This window comes from Gekko japonicus, unplaced genomic scaffold (genome assembly GCF_001447785.1).
Source record: "Gekko japonicus isolate JY-2015 unplaced genomic scaffold, Gekko_japonicus_V1.1 scaffold3585, whole genome shotgun sequence".
In the NCBI taxonomy this organism is placed as follows: Eukaryota; Metazoa; Chordata; class Lepidosauria; order Squamata; family Gekkonidae; genus Gekko; species Gekko japonicus.
The window spans coordinates 52,270-74,481 of record NW_015162588.1 but is presented as its reverse complement, the minus strand read 5'-3'; the positions used below and the strand labels follow the sequence as shown (position 1 = coordinate 74,481).

At 45.0% G+C, this 22,212-nt stretch overlaps 1 protein-coding gene across 1 annotated transcript in view; it reads left to right on the top strand.

Annotated features, from left to right (window-relative positions):
* Positions 1-22,212, top strand: part of KIAA1468 (KIAA1468 ortholog) — a 114,225-nt gene that overhangs the window by 48,461 nt on the left and 43,552 nt on the right. The window contains exons 10-14 of the mRNA XM_015406457.1: positions 493-588; positions 11,832-11,944; positions 16,930-17,020; positions 19,922-19,993; positions 20,873-21,013. Coding sequence (XP_015261943.1) covers positions 493-588; positions 11,832-11,944; positions 16,930-17,020; positions 19,922-19,993; positions 20,873-21,013 — 513 coding nt within the window. The remainder of the gene's footprint in view (positions 1-492; positions 589-11,831; positions 11,945-16,929; positions 17,021-19,921; positions 19,994-20,872; positions 21,014-22,212) is intronic.

The following is a 22,212-nucleotide window of genomic DNA, read 5'->3' as shown; positions in this document are numbered from 1 at the left end:
GGACCCGCTCTCCACACTCCCCCCCCCCCCAATAGCTAGCAATCCAAAACAGTCCAGTGGAGCCTGAGCGGTGGGTGTTGCCTTCTGACACACTTCCGGTGATGTCAGGGGGTGTGGCATATGCAAATAGAAGAAGAAGAAGAGATTGGATTTATACCCCGCCCTTCACTACCCAAAGGTATCTCAGAGCGGCTTACAAACTCCTTTTCCCTTCCCCTCCCCACAACAGACACCCTGTGAGGTGGGGTGGGGCTGAGAGAGCTCTGACACAAACTGCTCTTTTTCAAGGACAGCTGTGCCAGAGCTTGTGACTGACCCAAGGTCACATCAGCAGGTGCAAGTGGAGGAGTGGGGAATCAAACCCGGTTCTCCCAGCTTAGAGTCCGCACACTTAACCACGACACCAAACCACTATGCTAATGAGCTCCTGCACCTCTTTTTCTCCAAAATGGCCCCTGGCTGTGCATAATTACAAATAAATCCTGTTTCTAGGTGTCTCGGATTGCCGATAGCGAGAAAAGCGTCATGCTAATGCTGGGCCGCTGTTTGCCTCACATCGTCCCGAACGTCCTGCTTGCAAAGCGAGAGGTGAGGAATCCAAAAACCTCTTTCTTTGTTTTTCCTACAACTTTTTTTTCAAAAATATTTCTGTACAAAGTTTGTAATGTTTCTAATGTGGAAGTCGGTTACGTGCAATCACCTTCTTACTTTTGTGCATGCATCTCTGCTCCTAGAGAATGGTTGCCCACCTCTGCCAGGTGAGTTTAGCAAAACAGCATGGTCTCCTCGCCCTCTCTGTCCTTTTGCTTAAGACCCTGATGGCACTCTGCAAGGCTGTTGCTGTGAGTTCACCCGTTTGGCCCTTAAGTTTGCTTACTTGTGTTAGCAAAACCCACTTCTAGCGCTTATGTGTATTTTAAAGTAGACTTAGCTATGTACCCTGGGGTGAATTTGTTACCTCTTTTCTCTCTCTGAAAATTGGGGATTAATTGTGTCCACTGTCTAAGGTGTACACGCTTGGGTACCCAAAGGTTGGGTGAGAGAAATTTTTTTAAAGAAATACATTGAACAAAATATACAAAAGTACACTAAAACTATACTTTAAAAACGATGGCACAATCCGCCTTTGTTGTTTCTTAAGGTTGCGTTCCCCCCCCCCACCCCCGTCTGATTTGGTAAGGTGCACATGCGACATTCAACTTACAGTTTTATTTCTGATATGAATCACAGTATTTTTACTAAAACTAGATTCGCCTGGGTGTCACGAATCACAATATGTGCTTAAAGGTGGTATATAAGTGTTCGGTTCACCTTTGTAGAATAGCTACTAACATGTTAACACAGCCTTCTCAAGAGCAATGTCCTTAACTCGTTCATATTTGGGATTTAAGGTTTTCCAGTGTTGGCATGCTGTCATTTTTACAAACGGGGGCAACGATAGTTTGGTAGGGAGGGTTCTGCTTTCTTAAAATCAGTGGCAAAACTTGCATTCAATATAAATGGATGTGATCGTTGCCATTATGGATGGGACTTTTTGACTGGTATAGTAAAGACTGCTGGGGTGAACTGAAAATGGCAGGAGTGGTAGCAGTGTAGAAATTGTTTTTACAGCCAGCTTGGCTTTACCTGTTAATCTAGAGGACCAGTTATGCATTTGGCCTTGAAATCCATTGAGGCTTTATGAAAAGGTAACTAAGTCAAGAAATACGTACTGATCCGCACTTCATCCGTCTAAATTTTTCTGTAACTGCTGAAATTTTCCTCATAACGACATTCAGTTTCTGATTGCATAAACTGTGTGTCTTGTTGAAAAATTCTTGAGCTTCAGTAATGGAAAAGAATTCTGTGGGTTGTGTTCCAGGATCAGTTACCAGTTTCTGGCTGTTGCCATTCAGCTTGGCAGGATGCTGTTTTAGCTTCACTTCTGCAGCTCTCCTAGTTACACTTGGATATTGTGTTATATTTCCGCGGCCCTATTTCCTGCTTATTTTACCCTTGCAAAATCTGTAGAAGGAATGTTTGTGTGTAATTCTGAACGAAAAGAGAAAATCTGCTCAAGTTAGAAATGTATTTTCTGCCTGTCTGTGCTTTTTTAAAAAAAAATTGCTTGTATGTAAAACATGCATAATTGTTTTTAAAATTTGCCTTTGATGAACAGTTTGTCACTATCACAAGACAGTGTTCTTTATACAAGATTGGCATGATTCTGGTTATAGAAGAAAAGAATATTGGTTGCTTACATTGGGTTGGACCTCAAGCCTGTACTGCACAAGCAGAAGGATACATCTGCTTATGCCAGAAGGGATGGGGGTTTCCACATGCAGCCCTTCATTACCCATTGTGCTTTCTGGGGGTCCCCAACCCACGAGAGTGGCTTTTTAGGGTACTGCAGTTATCAAGAGAATAAAACGTGTGGGGGGGGGTTCCAACCAATGTTCCCTCTAAGATGTCGAATCTTGTGAGCAAAAATTCTACTTTGTGAGCTCCTGGCATTAAAGTTGTGAGCGAGCAATTTGGCTACTGCATAAACTACTTTGCTCTGGAGCCCTCCTTCCTGAGCTAAGGCGAAAATCTGTGAGCCAGAGGCTAATAAACTGTGAGCTAGCTCACACTAACTCAGCTTAGAGGGAACACTGGTTCCAACCCAAAGAATTATTTGTGCATAATCACGAGGTCCATATATTTTGGGAGACATCATTTCAACCGATAATGCAGCATTGGTTTTACATAACACCATAATATTGACTGGCTTGAAAAAGTATAGACACACATATATAAACAACACTTTCGTTTTGTAGATCACTGCTTTGTAATGTAGGTTTCTAATAATGATAGGGCTATAATGTTTAATAGTAGTGTCGGGGTACCATTGTGCCTGATTACAGAATAAGAGGAATAACATTTAATGTATCTTTATTTCAGTAGTTTTATACTATAACTCATCGGATGAGTTATTCCAATAAATGTATTGTACAATAATAAATTTAAAGCACTGTACGTATGCATTTTCTTGCGGTGTTCTGAGTTAATCAGTGTGTCTGTGTGTGCGCGCATAGGCATATGCATACGCTTTAGATTTTGTGAGAGATTTTTAAGTATTAGTGACAGCACACCTTCTTATTGTACAGGCATCTGTTGACAATGCTCCTGCTCTTGTTAACCAGTTCCCAAAGAGCTGTTGAAACTAATTCCGTGAACCCATTGAGAATTCAGACTTGTCTGGAACAGCAAAGTTCTGCCATGCTGCACAGCAAACTATTGTTGAAACTATGGAATACCTAAAGTGGTTTGTGTTGCATTGTGAGGTTCTGCAATTCAAAGGAAGAAGTGAAATTCTCCTGAGCTAGTGTGAGCCCGTTCCACTGGCATACACAGAACTTTGGATAGGCCCAGCCAGACTCAGTGACTTAACTATTAGAGCTCTAGAATAATCTCTAAAATCAGGGCTATTTTTGGGCAGGAACGCACAGGAACGGAGTTCTGGCTGGCTCCCAAGTTGGCCACACCCAGCAGGAACTCATTAGCATAATCTGCTGGGCTTTTTCTACAGAAAGAGCCCTGTCTAAAATAAAGATGCATTGTAAACGTTTTGTGAAAAGGGTACAGGGGGAACGACCTTGAATCTTTGCAACCTTTTCTATTGAATTTGAGTGTGAACTCAGTCCACTGATTTTAGAATGTGCCATTGCAGACCCAGTTGCTTAAGTGCAGTTAATGACAGTTGAATATTATAAAGGAACAATTATGTGATATTTTCAGCTATAAGAAACTGTTTATAGTTTATAAGAGAGCCCTTTAGCAATAACTAAAATGTAGCACAATTACCATATACTGCCAACCTTTTCTTGAAGAAATCTTGCCAAACTTTAGTCTGTTGTCTTAAATTTACAATCTGAAGTCGAAAAGGGCAAGTTATTTTTTATGCTGTTGGTTTTTTTCAAGCAGCATTTCCCCACACCACATCTGAAACTGCTTTTGAAACCAGACACTTCTAGGTTTGCAAAAAATCTGATAAATTAAAAAAGATACCCTGTTTAAGCACTGTGTGCAGCAAGTGTGCGCTGTCAGGATGGCTGAAAACATTTTTAACTTGCCCAGGGATGACTGCAACCAGTGTTCCCTCTAAGCTGAGTTAGTGTGAGCTAGCTCACAGTTTTATAGCCTCCAGCTCACAGATTTTTGTCTTAGCTCAGGAAGGAGGGCTCCAGAGCAAACTAATTTATGCAGCAGCCAAATCACTCACTCACAACTTTAATGCCAGTAGCTCACAAAGTAGAATTTTTGTTCACAAGACTCCACAGCTTAGGGGGAACCTTGACTGCAACAGTGAGACAGTTCCTACCTTTGCAGCCTCTTTGGGTAAGCTAAGAACAACCTACCACATCTTGTTGTAGCTCTTTGCTTGTAGTTACATGAGTTTTAGCTGTCTGTTTATTTAAGACGTCCCTCAGATCTGTGCTTTGCAAAATGTGTAATCTTGTTATGGAGTGGGGGGGGCAGTTACATACTGGCACACAAGCAGCATTGTGGAGTGGAAATAAAATTCCCATGGATCGCTGTCGGCTTGGTTAATGAATTGCTAACATCTGTCTTGCCAGAACATCTTATATTTGTACCCAGAAACATGGGGGAAGATAAGTGAAAGAAAAGAGTATAATCACTGCTGTGAAGGGCTTCAGGCTGTTTTGGGAAAGACACTTGAGAGTGGGTTTTAAGAAAGATTGTATACTTACTCCCTTTCAAATATGTAGTATTTCTTTCCAAGAAATACAAAATATGACTCTTTAAAATTAGAAGCCTATTTCAGGACAGGTAGACATTATTCTATAGTATGTTTGCATTATCAAACAAACTACTTTCCTTTTTCCTCTGGAAGCAAATATAAGTTGCTCTCTGTGTGTGGCTTTTTGTGTGCAGGAGTTCTGTGGAAGTAGTTGAGCACCGTATGGACTGACCGCCAACATGCTAGCTTTTATTGTCTTCGTAGGACTAAACTTCCAATCAAAAATTAAGGGAGAGAATCAAAATAAACTCGGTTTGTATATTTCTGAGGAGGGACGTTTCTTGTATTTTGGAGCCTTTATTCAAAAATAAGTCATAGGATCTACTTAAGAAATAAGTATGCTAGGAGTTTAGTGCACTTAGAATATGGAGCAGAGGTCCATCAGTGGCTATTAGCCACAAGGTACAGATGGAACACTCTGTCTGGGAAAGTGATGCTCTTTATTCTTGGTGCTTGGGGGGGGCAAGAGTGGGAGGGCTTCTGGAGTTCTGGCCCTGCTGGTGGACCTCCTGATGGCACCTGGGGTTTGGCCACTGTGTGATGCGGAGTGTTGGACTGGATGAGCCATTATCCTGATCCAACATGGCTTCTCTTATGTTAATTGAACTGTCTTCCTTACTGGAGAATGTGTCGCGGCCTAAAGCCTTTGAACAGTTCTTCATTAGCCTAAGCAGTTCATGCATAGCATTTGAGCCCTTCCTACCTACCTTGCCCACTGAAGAAATACCCTTGCCCTCCCGCTTTTATCCCCCCTCTCCTTTTCATTGACTATGCACGGAATATGCATCAGGACATATCTGCTTAAGAAGCTTTCTCATTGTTTCTCCACTCCCCTTGATAGAAGGAAGTTTAGAAGCCCCGGTGCGGCGATGCAGAGAACGTTCCCATCTCCCATAGTATGCATGAAAGAATATGACCAATGGACGAGGACACACAACTAATCCCGTCTGATGCAATATCCAGCTTTTCTGCAAGGTAAAAGCATCAGCCTTGTATCTGCCCCATACCATCTAGTCTGGATTGCATGAAGCAACCTTGCAAAGAAGAGTAAGCTGATACCTAGCTATGTATTGGCATCATTCTTCTATTGCTCTTCATTGTGGGAGGGAGGGGGCAACAGTCTAATCCACGCCCCAAGCCCAGAGTTTTTCATCCTGTAGCCACCTTTTCCGTATCCTGTGCTGTTCCAGAGGGTCTCCAAACCTTCTGGAAAGGCAAAAAAGCTCCGTTTTGCAGGGCAATACCTACACGTGACTGAATTGCTTGCATAAAAACCCGCTTTAGTCTTGGCCACGTAGATTATTTTTTTTTACTCTTTTAACGAATTCCCTCACTCCCTTATGTATCACAAAACCTTTTAAAAAATTTCTGCGAGTTCATAAGACTAATTAGTAGGAGAGTTACAGTACCCTCCTAGACAGAGATCCTCTTCTAAGCCCACTGCTGTCAGTGGACTTAGATGGCTGTAACTCTGTTAAGGATTGTGCTCTTTTCTTGTGTATCAGGTAACATCTTATTAAAATGTAACTTCCTATATCAGTATTAATATTTCATAAAGAAATTGATGAGATGAAGCCGACACTCTCTTAATTCTCATGCAGGAGGTCAACTTTAATTAATGCCAGTGAATTTCAAACTTAGATGAACTAATTTGCTGTTAGAATTATATTAGTGTTCTGCTCTACTTCAGGCTCTCAGATAGAACTGTAGAAACCAGCTATTAAAAATGTCTGTGGCTATGCTCCAGTTCCCTTTCAAGACCCAGTATAACACTGGCCGTGACTTGGAATACTGCAGGCAAGCCCAGTCTCCTCAGATCTTGAAAGCTAAGCAGGGCTGACCCTGGCAAGTAATTGGAAGGGAGACCTCCAAGGAATGCCAGGACTCAGGACGCAGAGGCGGGCTATCAAGCTACCTCTCTGAAAAACACCATCGACTTGAGGAAGAACCTACCACGAACACACCCTGCTCGGGTGCCTGGTAGGCATTCATTTCTCCCCTGTACAGAGGTCATTTCGGGGGGGATCGCGGGGGATCGCAGTTCCCCCGGGTGAGGTGCGGGGAGGTGGGGCACATGACAAAGCCCCGCCCCCTGCTTCTGGCCGCCCCGCTTCCGGCCCTCATTCAGCCAGGAGGAGGCAGGAGAAGAGGGAGGGTAAGTTGCTTCCTCCCTGCCTCCGCAAATACCCACAAAGAAAAGAAGACCCAGTATGACATTCAAGTTCATTGGTAACAGTTCATTTATCTCAAAGGTACCTTCATACCTTTCCCCCAGAAACTTCATAACTATTTAGATTTTTGAGTCCAGCAGCTCCTTAGAGACCAACAAGGTTTCCAGAGTATAAGTTTTCAAGAGTCTGACCTGTTTGTCCAGTGTAGAGAGTGGAATGGCACTGCTGGCATTTGATGGCAGGTATAACATTGGAAAGCAAATGAATCTGAGATGGTGTGGCTGGTGTCGTTAGGTCCAGTGACTGTGTTGTCCGAGGGGATATGGGTACAGAGTTGGCATCATGGTTGGTTGCAGGCCCTGGTCCCAGAGTCTGTGTCCATGTTAGGAAGGGCATTGCTGTGAGTGAGAAGTTGTTTAAGGTTAGGAGACTTGTCTTTGGGCAAAAAAAGGTTTGCCTCCCAATGCCTATGAGAGTGGAGTATCATTGTCCAACTTAAGTCGTAGGTCGTTAATGATGCATTGAACCGGTTTGAGCTGAGAGCTGTATCTGACAGTCAGTCGTGCTCTGTTGTTGTTTTGTTTGGGCCTGTCTTGTAGCAGTTATCCCTTGGTATCATTGTGAACTTGTTGATCTGTTTATTTACTAAATCAGGTGGTTATTGTAGTTCCAAGAAAGTCTGTTGTAGATCCTGCAGGTGAGAATCACTGTCTAATACACTGAAACAGATACATGTGTCATCTAGAGTAAGGATGTGCGCTTGGTATATACCGAGCTGAATAAATACCCGAAAAGTACTTCATTGGTATTTTTCAGCTGTTTATTCAGCCGAATACAGAATGTACTTGGCTAGCGATATAGCTGAGCCCAAATAGAAGCCGATATTATTTGGCTTTTACTTGGGTGTGGCACGGCTATACCGAGTCAACCCCAGCAAGGCGGTGCAGTGCTGAAACTTCTGCGCCGCCCCAGTTGATCTTCTCTTGCAGCTCCAAGCTGCGAGAGAATGAGCTGTGGCGGCAGGAGCTCATCAGTGCTGTCTTACATAGTATGCTTATCAGTGCCGTCTTATACAGAGTTACACCCTTCTATGCCCAAAAATTCAGTGACCATAACTCCACTCAGGACTATTCAGGTATACCGTTTCTCCATGAGTGGGTGTTCAAAATCCTAGAGGAAACATGTGAAGTGAATAATCTTTCTTTATCTTCTGGGAACAGAAGATTCCTCATTTAGTGGGAAAGGAACCTTAGGTTTCTACCCCGTGTCAACTAGCAGTCATTTTTGGTGAAGGCCATAGAATAAGGCTATTCTAACTTGTGAATATGCACAAGACTTGTTAGCCACATATTTAAGATTGATTTTGTATGCATCATTGCACAACAGACCCGTTATGTATCCTACAGCTCTTTGGATCCCACATGCCCTTTCCTCATACTGTTAGTTCATATTTGAAATTCACTCTGAAATAGCCCAGTCCCCTCTTAGGCCCTAAGTTGAAATAGTAATAATTTACTGGAAGTTCATCTTCTGTAAATCTTAATAAAAAACAAATGCTTAGGTCACACCGCTGTTCTTGTGCTCGTACTATTTTCTACATGTCCTTTCTCGCTCTCACAACTATATTCTCACAATTTACTTATTAAAATAATTATCTGCTTTCTGAGTAAAACTGTGGGGAGTGGAAGGGTTTTTTTTAATTAATACAATCCTGGTCTCTTCTCCAAGATGTTCTCCATCTGGATTTGATAATTGTCTCTTTTGTTGGCATTTTATGTTTACTGTTTTTTGGAGCTTAAAGGAGATAGTCCGTAAAATAATGTGACCACAACTTTTTGTGCCAGGATTCTGGAACTGTACTGTAAAAACGATCCAGTTCTTCGGGCTTGAACCCACAGTGTCCAAATTAAAACCGTTCAAGCAGAGCAGACCTCCCTCTCTGAGTTGAATAGTTGAGCCAGTCCTCAAGAAGACCTCAATAAAAGTTGGGATTCTAACAGGTAACGGCCATATATTGAATGTGCTGGTGGGTCACTTGAAAGACTGAAAGAATTTTAGACTTTGACCATTAGGTTTGAGGGTAGCAGAAAAGGGGGGGGCCTGCATTAGAACCATCCTAAGATTAACCCCACACTGAGGCAGAATTTGCAGCACTTTCTTCCCACAGCAAAAACTGTTAGAATACTTTTCAGCTAATCAGGCAGCCCTCCAAAATTCAATTCTTGTCCTTCACAGGCTACTTGTAGGCAGGGGTCATTTTGTAGAAAAGGAAGCGCAGGAGCTCATTAGCATAACTCATTAGCATGACTTACTTGCATACGCCACACCCCCTGACATCACCAGAAGTGTGTCAGAAGGCAACACCCACTGCAACTTACCTGGCTGCTTCTTGCGCCTCGTGGCCCGGGGCTGCTGGGAGCAGTGGGCGGGGCTTCTTGCATGTGCCCGACCCCTGGGCTCTTTACTGCCGGAGTTGCGCTCCTGTGCGCTCCTGCAGGAAATGACCCCTGCTTGTAGATCTGCGTATGGTGAAAAACAATGAACCAGGGCATATTTACCCAGCAGTCTCACTCATCGAAGGCAAGGAAGGGCAAACTGTCAGCTGGTTAAAAGCCTGCAAGTCTTCCTGCAGGCATGGTGTTTTCATAGCCCTTCTCTATTAAGAGAAACCCCTTCTCTGTTAAGATAATGTGCCAGAGTGTGGCATTCTCAGTAACCTACTAAACACTGTATACTGCTGTTGCCTCCCTCATATACTGTAAAGCTCCACCCTGTGGAGATCCGTGAAGTTTCCAGAAATGTTTTGGGATGGTCTTTCTGATACCTTCAGTCTCAAGGAAGAATAAGTATAAAATATTGCTCTAACAACGAGTACCTGAGCTTCTGGAAAGCCGCTCAACCAGCTGTAGTAAAACTTAATAAAGCAAGTGACGGAAGCATCCATCATTTGAATCTGTAGTTTTCTTTCCCTGATAGAACTCCTGTCTCCTACTGGTTTCTCAGGGAGACTCTAAAAATCCATAACGAAACGTAGAATTACTGCAAAGTGCCATATATTCTCCATATTCAATATAAATCTGCTCCCCCCTCACAAGAACAAACACCAGCATCGTTCTTCATTCTTGCTTTCGCTTCATGATCAGCTGAGAAAACCAATGGAAATGGACCGTTTTTAGTTAGAAGGCCTTCATACCCCTATTCTCCAGTCACCTTTCCATAAAACTCACTGCTTCTTTTTTTTCCTTTTCTTTCTGTGCTGGGATTGAAGGGTCAGCGAAAGGGTCTTGGACAACGTTATTTATTGTTTCCTCTAGGAATTGGCACCCTCTGACTTAAGAGGCTGTACATGGAAATATAAGCGACGGCTGCTTTTTGCTCTAATGTAATTCCATTCACAGAAGTGGGGTTGTCTTTCCAGATTTTCAATGTTAGGTGTTTTGCAGGGGGGTAAAAAACCCCAAAACCAGGGAAAATCTGTAGTTCTCTGAATTTCACCCATTTATTTGGAGAGCACAATGTATATAGTATCAAGCAGTGTTCCCTCTAAGCTGAGTTAGTGCGAGCTAGCTCACAGTTTTTTAGCCTCCGGCTCACACATTTTTGTCTTAGCCCGGGAAGGATGGCTCCAGAGCAAACTAATTTATGCAACAGCCAAATCACTTGCTCACAACTTTGATGCCACTAGCTCACAAAGTAGAATTTTTGCTCACAAGATTCCACAGCTTAGAGGGAACATTGGTATCAAGGTAGGATTCTGCATGCATTCCTGAATTCCTCGTTTAAGTAGGTGTAAGTCAGACTGATCCTCTGCAAACAAGTGCCGTGGTGTTACGAACAAATCTGCATGTAACCTTTTCTTTATTGCAAACGTCTTTGTATAACGCCTAGAATCTTTCATGCAATTAGCGAGTGGGTTGAAACATCCACTTCAAGCCATCAGTCAGACATCATGAAAAAAAATCCGGTTTGTGATTTCTTTCTTGCCTGCAAAGCAGACTTATGTATCACTGTCTGAGGCTGTGGTCACACACACACTAAAAAATCCACTTTCAGTCCACTTTCAGTGCACTTTCCAACGGGATCTTTACTGTGTGAACTGGCAAAATCCAGTTGAAAAGTGCATCGAAAATGGATTGTTGTGTGTGTGTGTGACCGCAGCCTGAATCCTGGCGTCGAATCCCAGTCTCTAAGTAAGAAAGAAACTGTAGTTCGAGGCTCCTCATTTCAGACATCTCCACAAACCACGGTTAGATCGAAGAGTTTCTAAATGGGGAACTGTTTGGGCTCAGCTGTGCGCACAAACAAAGGAGGGTAAGAAAGAGAGTGTCTAGAACAAACCAGACTCATTCTCATCGAATTTGGCATTTGGCCTTTTAAGGTCTTTCCTAAAAAGGCGACGGGCACTGTATCGGAAGCTGGGAACTCATTCTTTCACTCCAAGGGCCTGATGGACTTGCTGTGATGGACGAACTTCTGTGTACCCTCTGTGCCTGTGTGAGTGTTATGGGATAAGTGGGTAGGACATTACAGTCTAGCAGCTGACACTTTTTTAAGGCATCATGCCAGCGTAGCTCCAGTTGTGTCTCTCGCCTTTAAAAAACACAATTTCTTTTCTTCCATTTCCAGTAACAAAACATTGGGCAATGAAAATCGGAATTTCTAACACTGTCTTTCAGTTGCCGTTGGAGCCAACAAAAGTGCATTTCTCACTACCATTTTTAGATCAGCCTATAAGAAATCAGTATGCATCTATGCGTGCATTTGATACTAGTGCCTAGCCTTCATTTTGCTCCTGTTCAGGTTGTAAATGTTTCTCAAGGAATCACGTCATCGTTTGATATCTCTTCACCTTTTCTTCCCCCTCCGCCCTCTTTTAGGAACTGATTCCGCTCATATTGTGTACAGCTTGCCTCCATCCTGAACCCAAAGAAAGAGATCAGCTCCTCCACATCCTGTTCAACTTGATAAAAAGGCCAGATGATGAGCAAAGGTGTGTCCCTCTTCTGTTGTGCAGAAAGTTGATCTGTAATAGGTGGGCCAGTGCTGTGCTGTTAACTTTTTGTCCTTTGAAATTAAAGCAACTTTTTGACGACGGGCTATTTTGTGAAGGTGGCTGTACTTTTCCTGCTCCCCTTATGGATCAGAGGTGATCTTTGCGCATTGACTTCTAAGACACAGTGTTACATACAATGAACTATGGGTACCGTGGTTCCCCCCATCTCATATGTATTCTTGGTATATGAGAACCTTGGGAAATCCAGGCGCCTGCTGCAGGTGCAATGCCTGGAGAGCAGGGGGAGGCCATTGCGTTTGCATCCTTTCTCTGTCTCCTACCCCAGTGGTCTTCAGCCTTTCCAGACACAGGACTCACTCAGTTCTAATCATGTGACATCAGAGTCACATGACAGGAAGAGCAGAAGCCAGTGGAGGCCCGGTCCAGGACCATGGGTATTAGCCCAGTAGAGCTGGGTCAGGCAACACACGCTGAGGATGTGTACCATAGTGAGGAACAAGCCAAGCTCAGAGCTTTAGGTGTACAGCTTGCCTCCATCCTGAACCCAAAGAAAGAGATCAGCTCCTCCACATCCTGTTCAACTTGATAAAAAGGCCAGATGATGAGCAAAGGTGTGTCCCTCTTCTGTTGTGCAGAAAGTTGATCTGTAATAGGTGGGCCAGTGCTGTGCTGTTAACTTTTTGTCCTTTGAAATTAAAGCAACTTTTTGACGACGGGCTATTTTGTGAAGGTGGCTGTACTTTTCCTGCTCCCCTTATGGATCAGAGGTGATCTTTGCGCATCGACTTCTAAGACACAGTGTTACATACAATGAACTATGGGTACCGTGGTTCCCCCCATCTCATATGTATTCTTGGTATATGAGAACCTTGGGAAATCCAGGCGCCTGCTGCAGGTGCAACATTTTGCAATGCCTGGAGAGCAGGGGGAGGCCCTTACGTTTGCATCCTTTCTCTGTCTCCTCCCCCAGTGGTTTTCAGCCTTTCCAGACACAGGGCTCACTCAGTTGTAGTCATGTGACATCAGAGTCACATTACAGGAAGAGCAGAAGCCAGTGTTATGACCTCACTGGAGGCCCGGTCCAGGACCATGGGTAGTAGCCCAATAGAGCTGGGTCAGGCAACACAAGCTGAGGATGTGTACCATAGTGAGGAACAAGCCAAGCTCAGAGCTTTAGGAGAATCAGAGGTGATCTTTGCGCATTGACTTCTAAGACACAGTGTTACATACAATGAACTATGAGTACCGTGGTTCCCCCCATCTCATATGTATTCTTGTTATATGAGAACCTTGGGAAATCCAGGCGCCTGCTGCAGGTGCAATGCCTGGAGAGCAGGGGGAGGCCCTTGCGTTTGCATCCTTTCTCTGTCTCCTACCCCAGTGGTCTTCAGCCTTTCCAGACACAGGACTCACTCAGTTCTAATCATGTGACATCAGAGTCACATGACAGGAAGAGCAGAAGCCAGTGGAGGCCCGGTCCAGGACCATGGGTATTAGCCCAGTAGAGCTGGGTCAGGCAACACACGCCACACCCCTGACAGCACCGCTCAATAGCCCATTAGGCCGCACCACCATTTTACCAGAAGTGTGGTCATCCAGCCACACCCACCTTTCCCTTCTTATTCTGTTTACCTTTTTTGTTGTCAAAACCCAGGGCTTTTTTAAATTCCTTTGCACGTTAGGCCACACACCCCTAATGTAGCCAATCCTAATGCGTTCCTGCTGTTGGGTGTGGCCTATTATGCTAATGAGTTCCTGCTGGGCGTGGCCAACTTGGGAGCCAGCCGGAGCTCCGTTCCTGCCCAAAAATAGTACTGGTGTCTCCATTCTTCTTCCATCCACTGTTAATCGTGGTGTCACACCTGCCCCCCCCCCAAGGTGAACGCTAACTAAAACCGGTGCTTGAAACAAGGGGATTTTTATTTATTTATTTTGCTTTGTGATGAGAAGAAGAGTTTGGTTTTGTACCCTGCTTTTCTCTGCCTTAAGGAGTCTCAGAGCAGCTTCCAATCGCCTTCCCCTTCCTCTCCCCTCAGCAGGCACCTTGTGGGGGAAGTGGGGGCTGAGAGAGTCCTGAGAGAACCGTGACTGCCCCAAGGTTCACCCAGCGGGCTTCGTGTGGAGGAGGGAGCAATCAAACCCGGTCCTCCAGATTAGAGTCCGCCGCTCTAACCACTCGTACCACATTGGCTTAAATTAATAACAAACCATGCCCCATTATCCCTGATGTAGTGTTATGTTATGGCGAGTGGGAATCTGTATGGGGTAGAGGAGGTACCCAAAAGATACTCCCTGTCCCCACCTGTCAGGGGACTAATAAGGTCTGAGAATCCTAATGGCAGATTTGGGAGCTGAGGTTCGGAAATAAGGAAACCCCCAGATTTTGTGTCTTCCCCTAGCAGGCTGTGCTTCATGTGTCTAACCCTTCCTCAGTTCGCTTGATTGGAAAAATGCAAAATTCTCTGAGCACTTCTTCTGGCTTTGCGGCACAGATTTAGACCCAATCTGAAGATTCTTCCCGCAGAATTCTTAAAGCAAGATGATGGAAATACTAAATTGAGGGACGGGTATCCTTAAGAGGTTCAGGAGAATTTTTCTACCCCTGTATGCAATGGTAGGTAGTGAGGCAGTTCTCTGGCTTAAAGGTGCAGGTATGCAGCCGGTTAGCGTTACCCACTGGAAAAGGCAAAGGTTTCCGCCTTAACACGTCTGCCTTTTCTGAGGAAACCCCCACAACTGGACGTGCTAGCAAAAATATTTTGTGCTTCAGACTTGCGTAAAGGATCCACTTCTACAGGTTTTCTGCAGACTTTTATAGGGCCTGAATATCTCTGAAGGCTTTGTATACACAAAAAGGTCCTCGGGGGGGGGGGGGGGGGAGGTTGTGTGTGTGTGCTGCGTGCATGCCGGGAAGTCATGGCGACTTCTGGCAATGGGGCTTGGACATTTTTCAGAAAGGCAACTTGATAGCCCACCTCTGCATCCCGAGCCCTGGTATTCCTTGGAGGGTCTCCCTTCCATTACTTGCCAGGGTCAGGCCTGCTTTGCTTTGGAGATCTGACACGATTGGGCTTGCCCGAGCTATCATTGGTCGGGGCAAAAAGATCCTTTTTGAAAGGAATTGCAGCGAATATGTATAGCGTACACATTTCTAAAATTTTGCATAAGTTGTGTGATCTACTTTCTTCTTTACACCACAGTCCATTCTTCAAAATGTGGTGATTCGGGGCCACTTTAGTCATGACACTGTTTTCCCACCCTTGCACTCTGCACGGGCATAGATTCAGGTGTATCTGAAGAAGTATGCATGCACACGAAGGCTTATCCCAAGGATAAACCTGTGTTGGTCTAAAAGGTGTCCCTGGACTCCACCTTTGTTCTGCAAGGCAGTTTGTGAAGTGTGGTAGAACTGTTGCTTTTGCTGCTGGTAACTGTGGCGTTTCTGGATGCTTTGACTGTCTGATACAAATTGAGGAATTTCAGACAGACAATATAATCCGGAAGAGAAACGGTTCCCAAACGGTTTCTGGTCTGTCATTTCAGACAGAACCGTTTTAGAACCAGTTCCCTACCAGAATATATTTGTAATTTCAGACAAAACGGGGCTGAAGCGTTTTACCTGTCAACCGCTTCCAAGTAGTCTTCAGTTTCCTCTCCCGGTTCCAATGCGCTTTTCCCCACCATTTTTCGCCCGCGCGGGCGATCTCCGGTTTTTGTGGGGTTTTGAACTTTCACTTTATAGTGTTATAACGCTATAATGCAACAGCATTATATCAACCCCGTTGAAATGCCTGGAGTGTTTTGTTATAGTGCTATAGCGATATAGTGCTCTAAAGCGAATGTTCAAAAAAAAAAAGCTGGAGAGCGCCCGCACGGGCAAAAAACAGTGGGGGGGAAGTGGGAAAAAGCGGTGCAGCCTGAAATGGCAAACCGCTTCAGATCCAGCTCTTTATCGGAAGGGGAAAGCCATGTGTGAAATGGCAGCCCTATACCGGTTTACTCCATAACGGCTTCAAAACGGATTAAAAAGGGTAATGTGAAATTCCTCATTCTTTCGATGAAACTGTGTTGTCTGTCACATTTCCCATGGCAATAGGTTGTTGTTAGTCTCTCATGGAGATTATCTTCTGATCACTGTATCTCAAAAAGGACATTGCAGACCCGGGGAAAATACAGAGGACTAGGAGGGGGTTGGAGCACCTTCCCTATGAGGAAAGGTTGAAGAGTCTGGGACAACTGGGGAGGGGGGGAGATGATATTTATAAAATTATGCATGGGGTGGAGAGAGAGAGGACAAAGAGAACTTCTCTCTCTCTCTCCCAAAATACTAGAACTCAAGGGCATCCATTGAAGCTGATGGGCAGTAGGTTCGGGGCAGACAAAAGGAAATACTACTTTACACAGAGTGTGATAAAAACGTGGAATTCGCTGGCAGAGGATGTAGTGATGGCCACTGGAATTAACAGCTTTGAAAGGGGATTAGATAGATTCATGGAGGAGAAGTCTATCAGTGGCTACTAACCCTGGTGACTGAGGGGAACCTCCTCCACATTCAGAGGGACTAAGCTTCTGAATCCCAGTGCCAGGAGGCAACATTAGGGGAAGGCCTCAGCCTCTATGTGCCCTCCAAAGGAACTGGTTGGCCACTGTGTTGTCCCTGGTGCTGGACTAGATGGACCACTGGTCTGATCCAGCAGGGCTCTTCTTATGTTCTTACGCTGTGTTCTAAATAGGAAAAATGTCATGTGTAGGTCAGCCATTCGTGTTACGTTTCTGACTTTCAGAAAGTAGACATTAACAACAACTTCCGGCTATTACCCGAGTGGTCCTGTCTGGCTGTCCCGTCTTCTTTTAGCCCCTTAAGCAGGTCTCTGGGGAGGCAGCACACCAGTCCTCTAAATAAATAAATGTTTGATGATTCATGCAAGCATTGTAACAGGCTGAAGATTCTTATTTTGCAGGCAGATGATTCTGACGGGCTGTGTAGCATTTGCGCGCCATGTTGGACCGACACGTGTAGAAGCAGAACTTTTACCACAATGTTGGGAGCAGGTAATAGGATACGCCGCATCCTTTTTGTTCCCGGTTTACTAACTTTCAAGTGGTCCATCAGCAGTTCTATTTCCAATGCACTTTCACTATATTTAACATATGCTTCAAAAAAAAATTGTGTTGGTATATCAGATCTGCCTGACCCTCTTCACGTCAAGTGGGGTACAGAGGCGATCCCCACTCGGAAGTGGTGCAGGTGATCCCTGAGTGTTTCGATCTCCAATATTGTACTCCAGGGAGGGTTTGAAGTCATAACTGTCAATACAGATGAAGCAGAAGTAGCAACTCAAGCTGCATTACTCAGCAGATCCACGAAATTATTCCAACACGGCCAAAATAGTTTTATCAGGGTACGTAGCTGCCTTGCAGGTACTTCCATTGATGAAACCACTGATGGTTTTTGCTTGGTTCTTGTATGTACACCGAGAATCCCCAGTTAACGCTTAATGTGAGTTGAATCTTGTCACTGAATGGAAGCTTGTAGCAGCAAAGTGAAAAGGAACCTTTATTAAGTTTTATTTCTTTTTTGTTTGTTTTGTTCGACTTATATCTTGCTCTCCAATCCCGTTGCCAGGTTTTCTGGGGTGGGGTCCATCCGTCCACCAGCAGATGCCACTGAGTGTCATCAGCGTACTGGTGACGACCCAGCCTGAAACTCCACACCAGCTGGGCAAGGGGCCACAACATTGGGGAGAGAATAGCCCCTTGGGGGACACGACACAGTAATGAGTGTCATGGCAAACTCTCTCCCCTAGCACCATCCTCTGTCCCCAACCTTCGAGAAAGGAGTCAAACCCCTTCAGGGCTGTCCCCCTCACCCCCATGTTGGCAAGGCGGTGGGTCAACAGATCATAGTAGACTGTGTCAAACACTGCTGATAGACCGAGTAGCCACCAGCGGGGCTGACCCACCTTAATCCAGATGTCCGTGGAGACAGTCCGATCAGTGCTGTTTCCGTCCCATGGCCTGGGTGGAAACCCAGATTGGAATGGGTATGGTATTGATGCGTCCTCTAGGAAGCCCTGGAGCTGTTCTCCCTCCACTTTCTCAACTACCTCACTCAGGAACGAAAGGTTCGATACTGGGTGGTAGTTGGCCAGATCCATAGGATCCAGAGATGGTTTCTTTAAGAGCAATCGTACCACTGCCTCCTTTTAAACTCCCTGGGTAGACCCCTGAGCTCAGGCACAGATTTATAATGTCTCCCAGGGGGGGCCATATTCCATCTCCATTGGATTTGACCAGCCATGATGGACCACGGATCCAGGAGGCGAGTGGTCAGTTTCACAGCCCATATTGGACCTGAAGACGGCCAAGGGGCCGACCTGAAGGCGGCCATATTGGACCTGAAGATGGCCAAGGGGCCGACCTGAAGACGGCCATATTGGACCTGAAGACGGCCAAGGGGCCGACCTGAAGGCGGCCATATTGGACCTGAAGATGGCCAAGGGGCCGACCTGAAGACGGCCATATTGGACCTGAAGACGGCCAAGGGGCCGACCTGAAGGCGGCCATATTGGACCTGAAGATGGCCAAGGGGCCGACCTGAAGACGGCCATATTGGACCTGAAGACGGCCAAGGGGCCTCCAGTTCACAAACTGTATCAATACTGGCAGGCAGATCCTGGTGGAGTGACAAGATTGTATCCGCAAAAAAAAAAAAAAGAGCTCGCAAATGCCTCACAGCTGATTTCCAAATTTCTAATTCTTTGAGTTCCCTCAGGGAGGGATGTTAAGCATCTAATTACCCTAAACAATTGAGCTGGTCAAGAGCTAATGGACATGTTGGAAGCAGTGTAGAATTCTTTCTTTATTGCCTTCGCCACTACCTCATAGGATCTCATAAACGTCCTCTAGGGTGTTCTTGTATCTTCATCACGAGTCTGTCATCAGACTCGCTCTAGCTGCCTAAGTACCCGCTTCATCCCATGGAACTCCGGGGTATACCAGGGGGCTCATTTGGTGCGGGGACGAAGAGGGTGTTAGGGAGTGATCTGGTTGATGGCTTCAGAAAGATGGCTATGCCAATCTTCTACCAGCGCAACGAGTCGCCAGAGGGCATCAGTTCCCGCAGAGCATTCTGGAAACCCGTTGGATCCATTAGTTTCCATGGGCGAGCACAAATCCACTCGCTGCCCAAACAGGGAGGGGTTCGGGGTACTCAGACGAACCTTCAGAACGAAATGGTCTGACCACGGCACTGCATCAGGTGCAGTCAGATCCATGTCAATTCCCATGCCAAAGATCAAATCCAGTGTGTGGTTCACTTGATGCGTGGGATCTGATGCAGACTGAGAAACTCCGAGGCCTAGCCCAAGACCACCTCCAGCATGCTAGGCAGGATATCTGCTGGTGTGCTAGGCAGTCGGTACACCAGCCAGGTAGCCAAACTCTCTTCAGCATCCCATGCTAGGCCAACACTATCAATGCCAGCAATCTTTGGAGCAGGGAGGGGTCTGAAGGCAAATGTCTCATGAATGAGTCTCGCCACCACCCCGTCCTTTTGTCCAAGACTGATGGCGGACCGAAAACCGGGGGGGGGGGTTAGCTCTTTCAAGGTGACCATCTCACCTTCCCTCACCCAGGTCTTGGTCCCGCATGCCAAATCCGTCTTGTGCACTGCAAAATAGTTTTACAGTGTTGCTGTCTTGTTATTGATGGCCCTAACATTGCACAGTATCAGTGTCGGAGAAAGGTTTTCATTCCTAGCCCCACTACCAACATGCCTCGGGGTGGGATGAAGGTTGGAAGGAGACCAAGCATGTCCATATCTCCTTCTTCTTTTAAGTATGGTAATGCTTTTATTAATGCTGTGTGATAGGTAGAACGTAGAAGGCATAGAAGTGCGAGCGGAAAATGAAAGGAGTAAACTATTAATGGTTAAAGTTTTCCTTCCCGCAGATCAACCATAAATATCCAGAAAGGCGGCTGTTAGTGGCAGAGTCCTGTGGCGCATTAGCACCTTATCTTCCTGTAAGTGTTTTGTGTTTGGCTGTGAATATTTCTCTCACTTTTAAGTGTAAGGCTTCTGTCGAGCATCAGGTGTCTAAAATAGTCTGTTTTATTCCAAAGAGCAATTTAGATTCACAGAAGGGGCTGGTGCTAGTCCAGCAGAGTTTGATTATTTTGTTTCTTTGTTCTGGACCGACAGAATGATACGTTGTGGCCTGAACTGCTTTTGAAGCTTCCCTGATTTTTGACATCGCATTTAGGGAGATGCCTGTTCCAGAATGGGGCTTACAAAACTGCTTTGCAGACAATTGCCAGGACTGTATGCTGGTTATACCTATGGGTGGCAATCACACAGAACAGAGCAAGAGGGCCTCCGTGGCAAAATGTTCTGTTCAGAGTTAGCCCAACATTTTTTTAGCGTATTCTTAAAAAAAAACAAAACTCTTTATTAGGATATCACAATAGGTAAACTTATAATTCATGTAACAAGTAATCTCATATCCTTTTTTCTTCCATATCCCCCCCCCCCTTCTGACTTCCCGCAGTGCTCAAACTTCTCATTCCCCCTTAGGTCAACCATATCTCTTTATCTATAGATCTATATATACGTTTAAACTTAATCTAGATAGTTCTCAGTCTTAATAATTGTCTAAGCAAAATAAATTGCTTTTAACGTCCTCTTTTTTTAGCGTATTCTAATTGCATGCCCCTGGGAGATATTCAGTTATAGGCCTAGACAGTTTCTTTTTTGATGAATAAACATTGTTACACCGTTATACTGACCAGCAGTCATCATTCTTTGTTTTATAAGTGTGTTTACTGTTGCTGTATGTCCTATTAATTGACTTGTGTTCCCGCTTTCTATGCAACGCAAATAAGTCTCTGCTTCCGCGTTTTCAGAAAGAGATTCGTAGTTCCTTGGTGCTTTCTATGCTGCAGCAAATGCTGATGGAAGACAAGGCAGATCTGGTACGAGAAGCTGTGATCAAAAGCCTCGGCATCATCATGGGCTACATTGATGACCCAGACAAATACCAACAGGTACAGTATCTGATTGCAGTTACGCGCAGGTGACCGTTCTGTGAGACAGATGAATCAGCTCTGAAGATACTTTGCAAGCTTGGTACCAAGACAGGAGCCAGCCTAAAGGAGGGGATATCCTGTAAAACTGCTAACTCTCGTAGCTCGTTCCGAGCCGATGGCCTGTGATCTGCCTATTTTTATCAAACATCTTGTACACCGAGGATGCTTTTCCAAATACTAAGTGGATTCTGCAAAAGAAGATGTGTAATATAGACCCAGTATTCATCGTACCCACCTGACAGGCAAATATATATAGCCTGCCCCAAGGGTGTGCTTTGTGTAGCCTTTATTATGGACTTAAAGGTCATGCCTGAGTCCCTCAGAGAGCCTTTTCCACCCAGCGCAGACTTTTGTATTCAGTACTCATCGTATTTTGCTCTGTAAGTTGGACACATTTGAAATGGGTCTTCTGTCCATCCTTTCTTCTGAAGGCGTGAAGCAGGTTCAGCTCAAAAATCTAAACAATACGAGTTCCTAGACCAGTGGTTCTCAACCTTCCTAATGCCGCGACCCTTTAATACAGTTCCTCATATGGTGGTGACCCCCCAACCATAAAATTATTTTCGTTGCTATGCCACTGTTATGAATCGTAATGTAAATATCTGATATGCAGGATGTGTTTTCGTCGTTACAAATTGAACATAATTAAAGCATGGTGATTAATCACAAAAACAATAAGACCATCGGAAATTTGTGTTTTCAGATGGTCTTAGGCGACCCCTGTGAAAGGGTCGTTCGACCCCCAAAGGGGTCCCAACCCACAGGTTGAGAACCGCTGTCCTAGACTCTTTTGTTCTCATCCAAATGAATTCACTTCCTAGCACAGAGAAATATTTCCATTTGGGGGTTTGTTTGTTTTTTAGATGTCAGAATTTGTTCTTTAGTCATCTGGGCTTTTCCCAGCCTCGTCTCTTTTCCCATTGGAAAACTTCCCCACTGCTCATAAAGCCCCCTTTATCCCATGAAGGCCACACTGGGTCCCCTGATCCTCGTGGCCTCTTAATCATCCCCTGTCCAGTTACCCCATAATCTGAAATGGCCCTCCCTGCCCCAACATCCTCTTCCAAGGTAAACCGAAGAAGAGACATTAGACCCCCTCCTCATACTTACCAAGCCTATGAAATTGTCAGAATAAATGACCTTTCAAGCAATTAAGT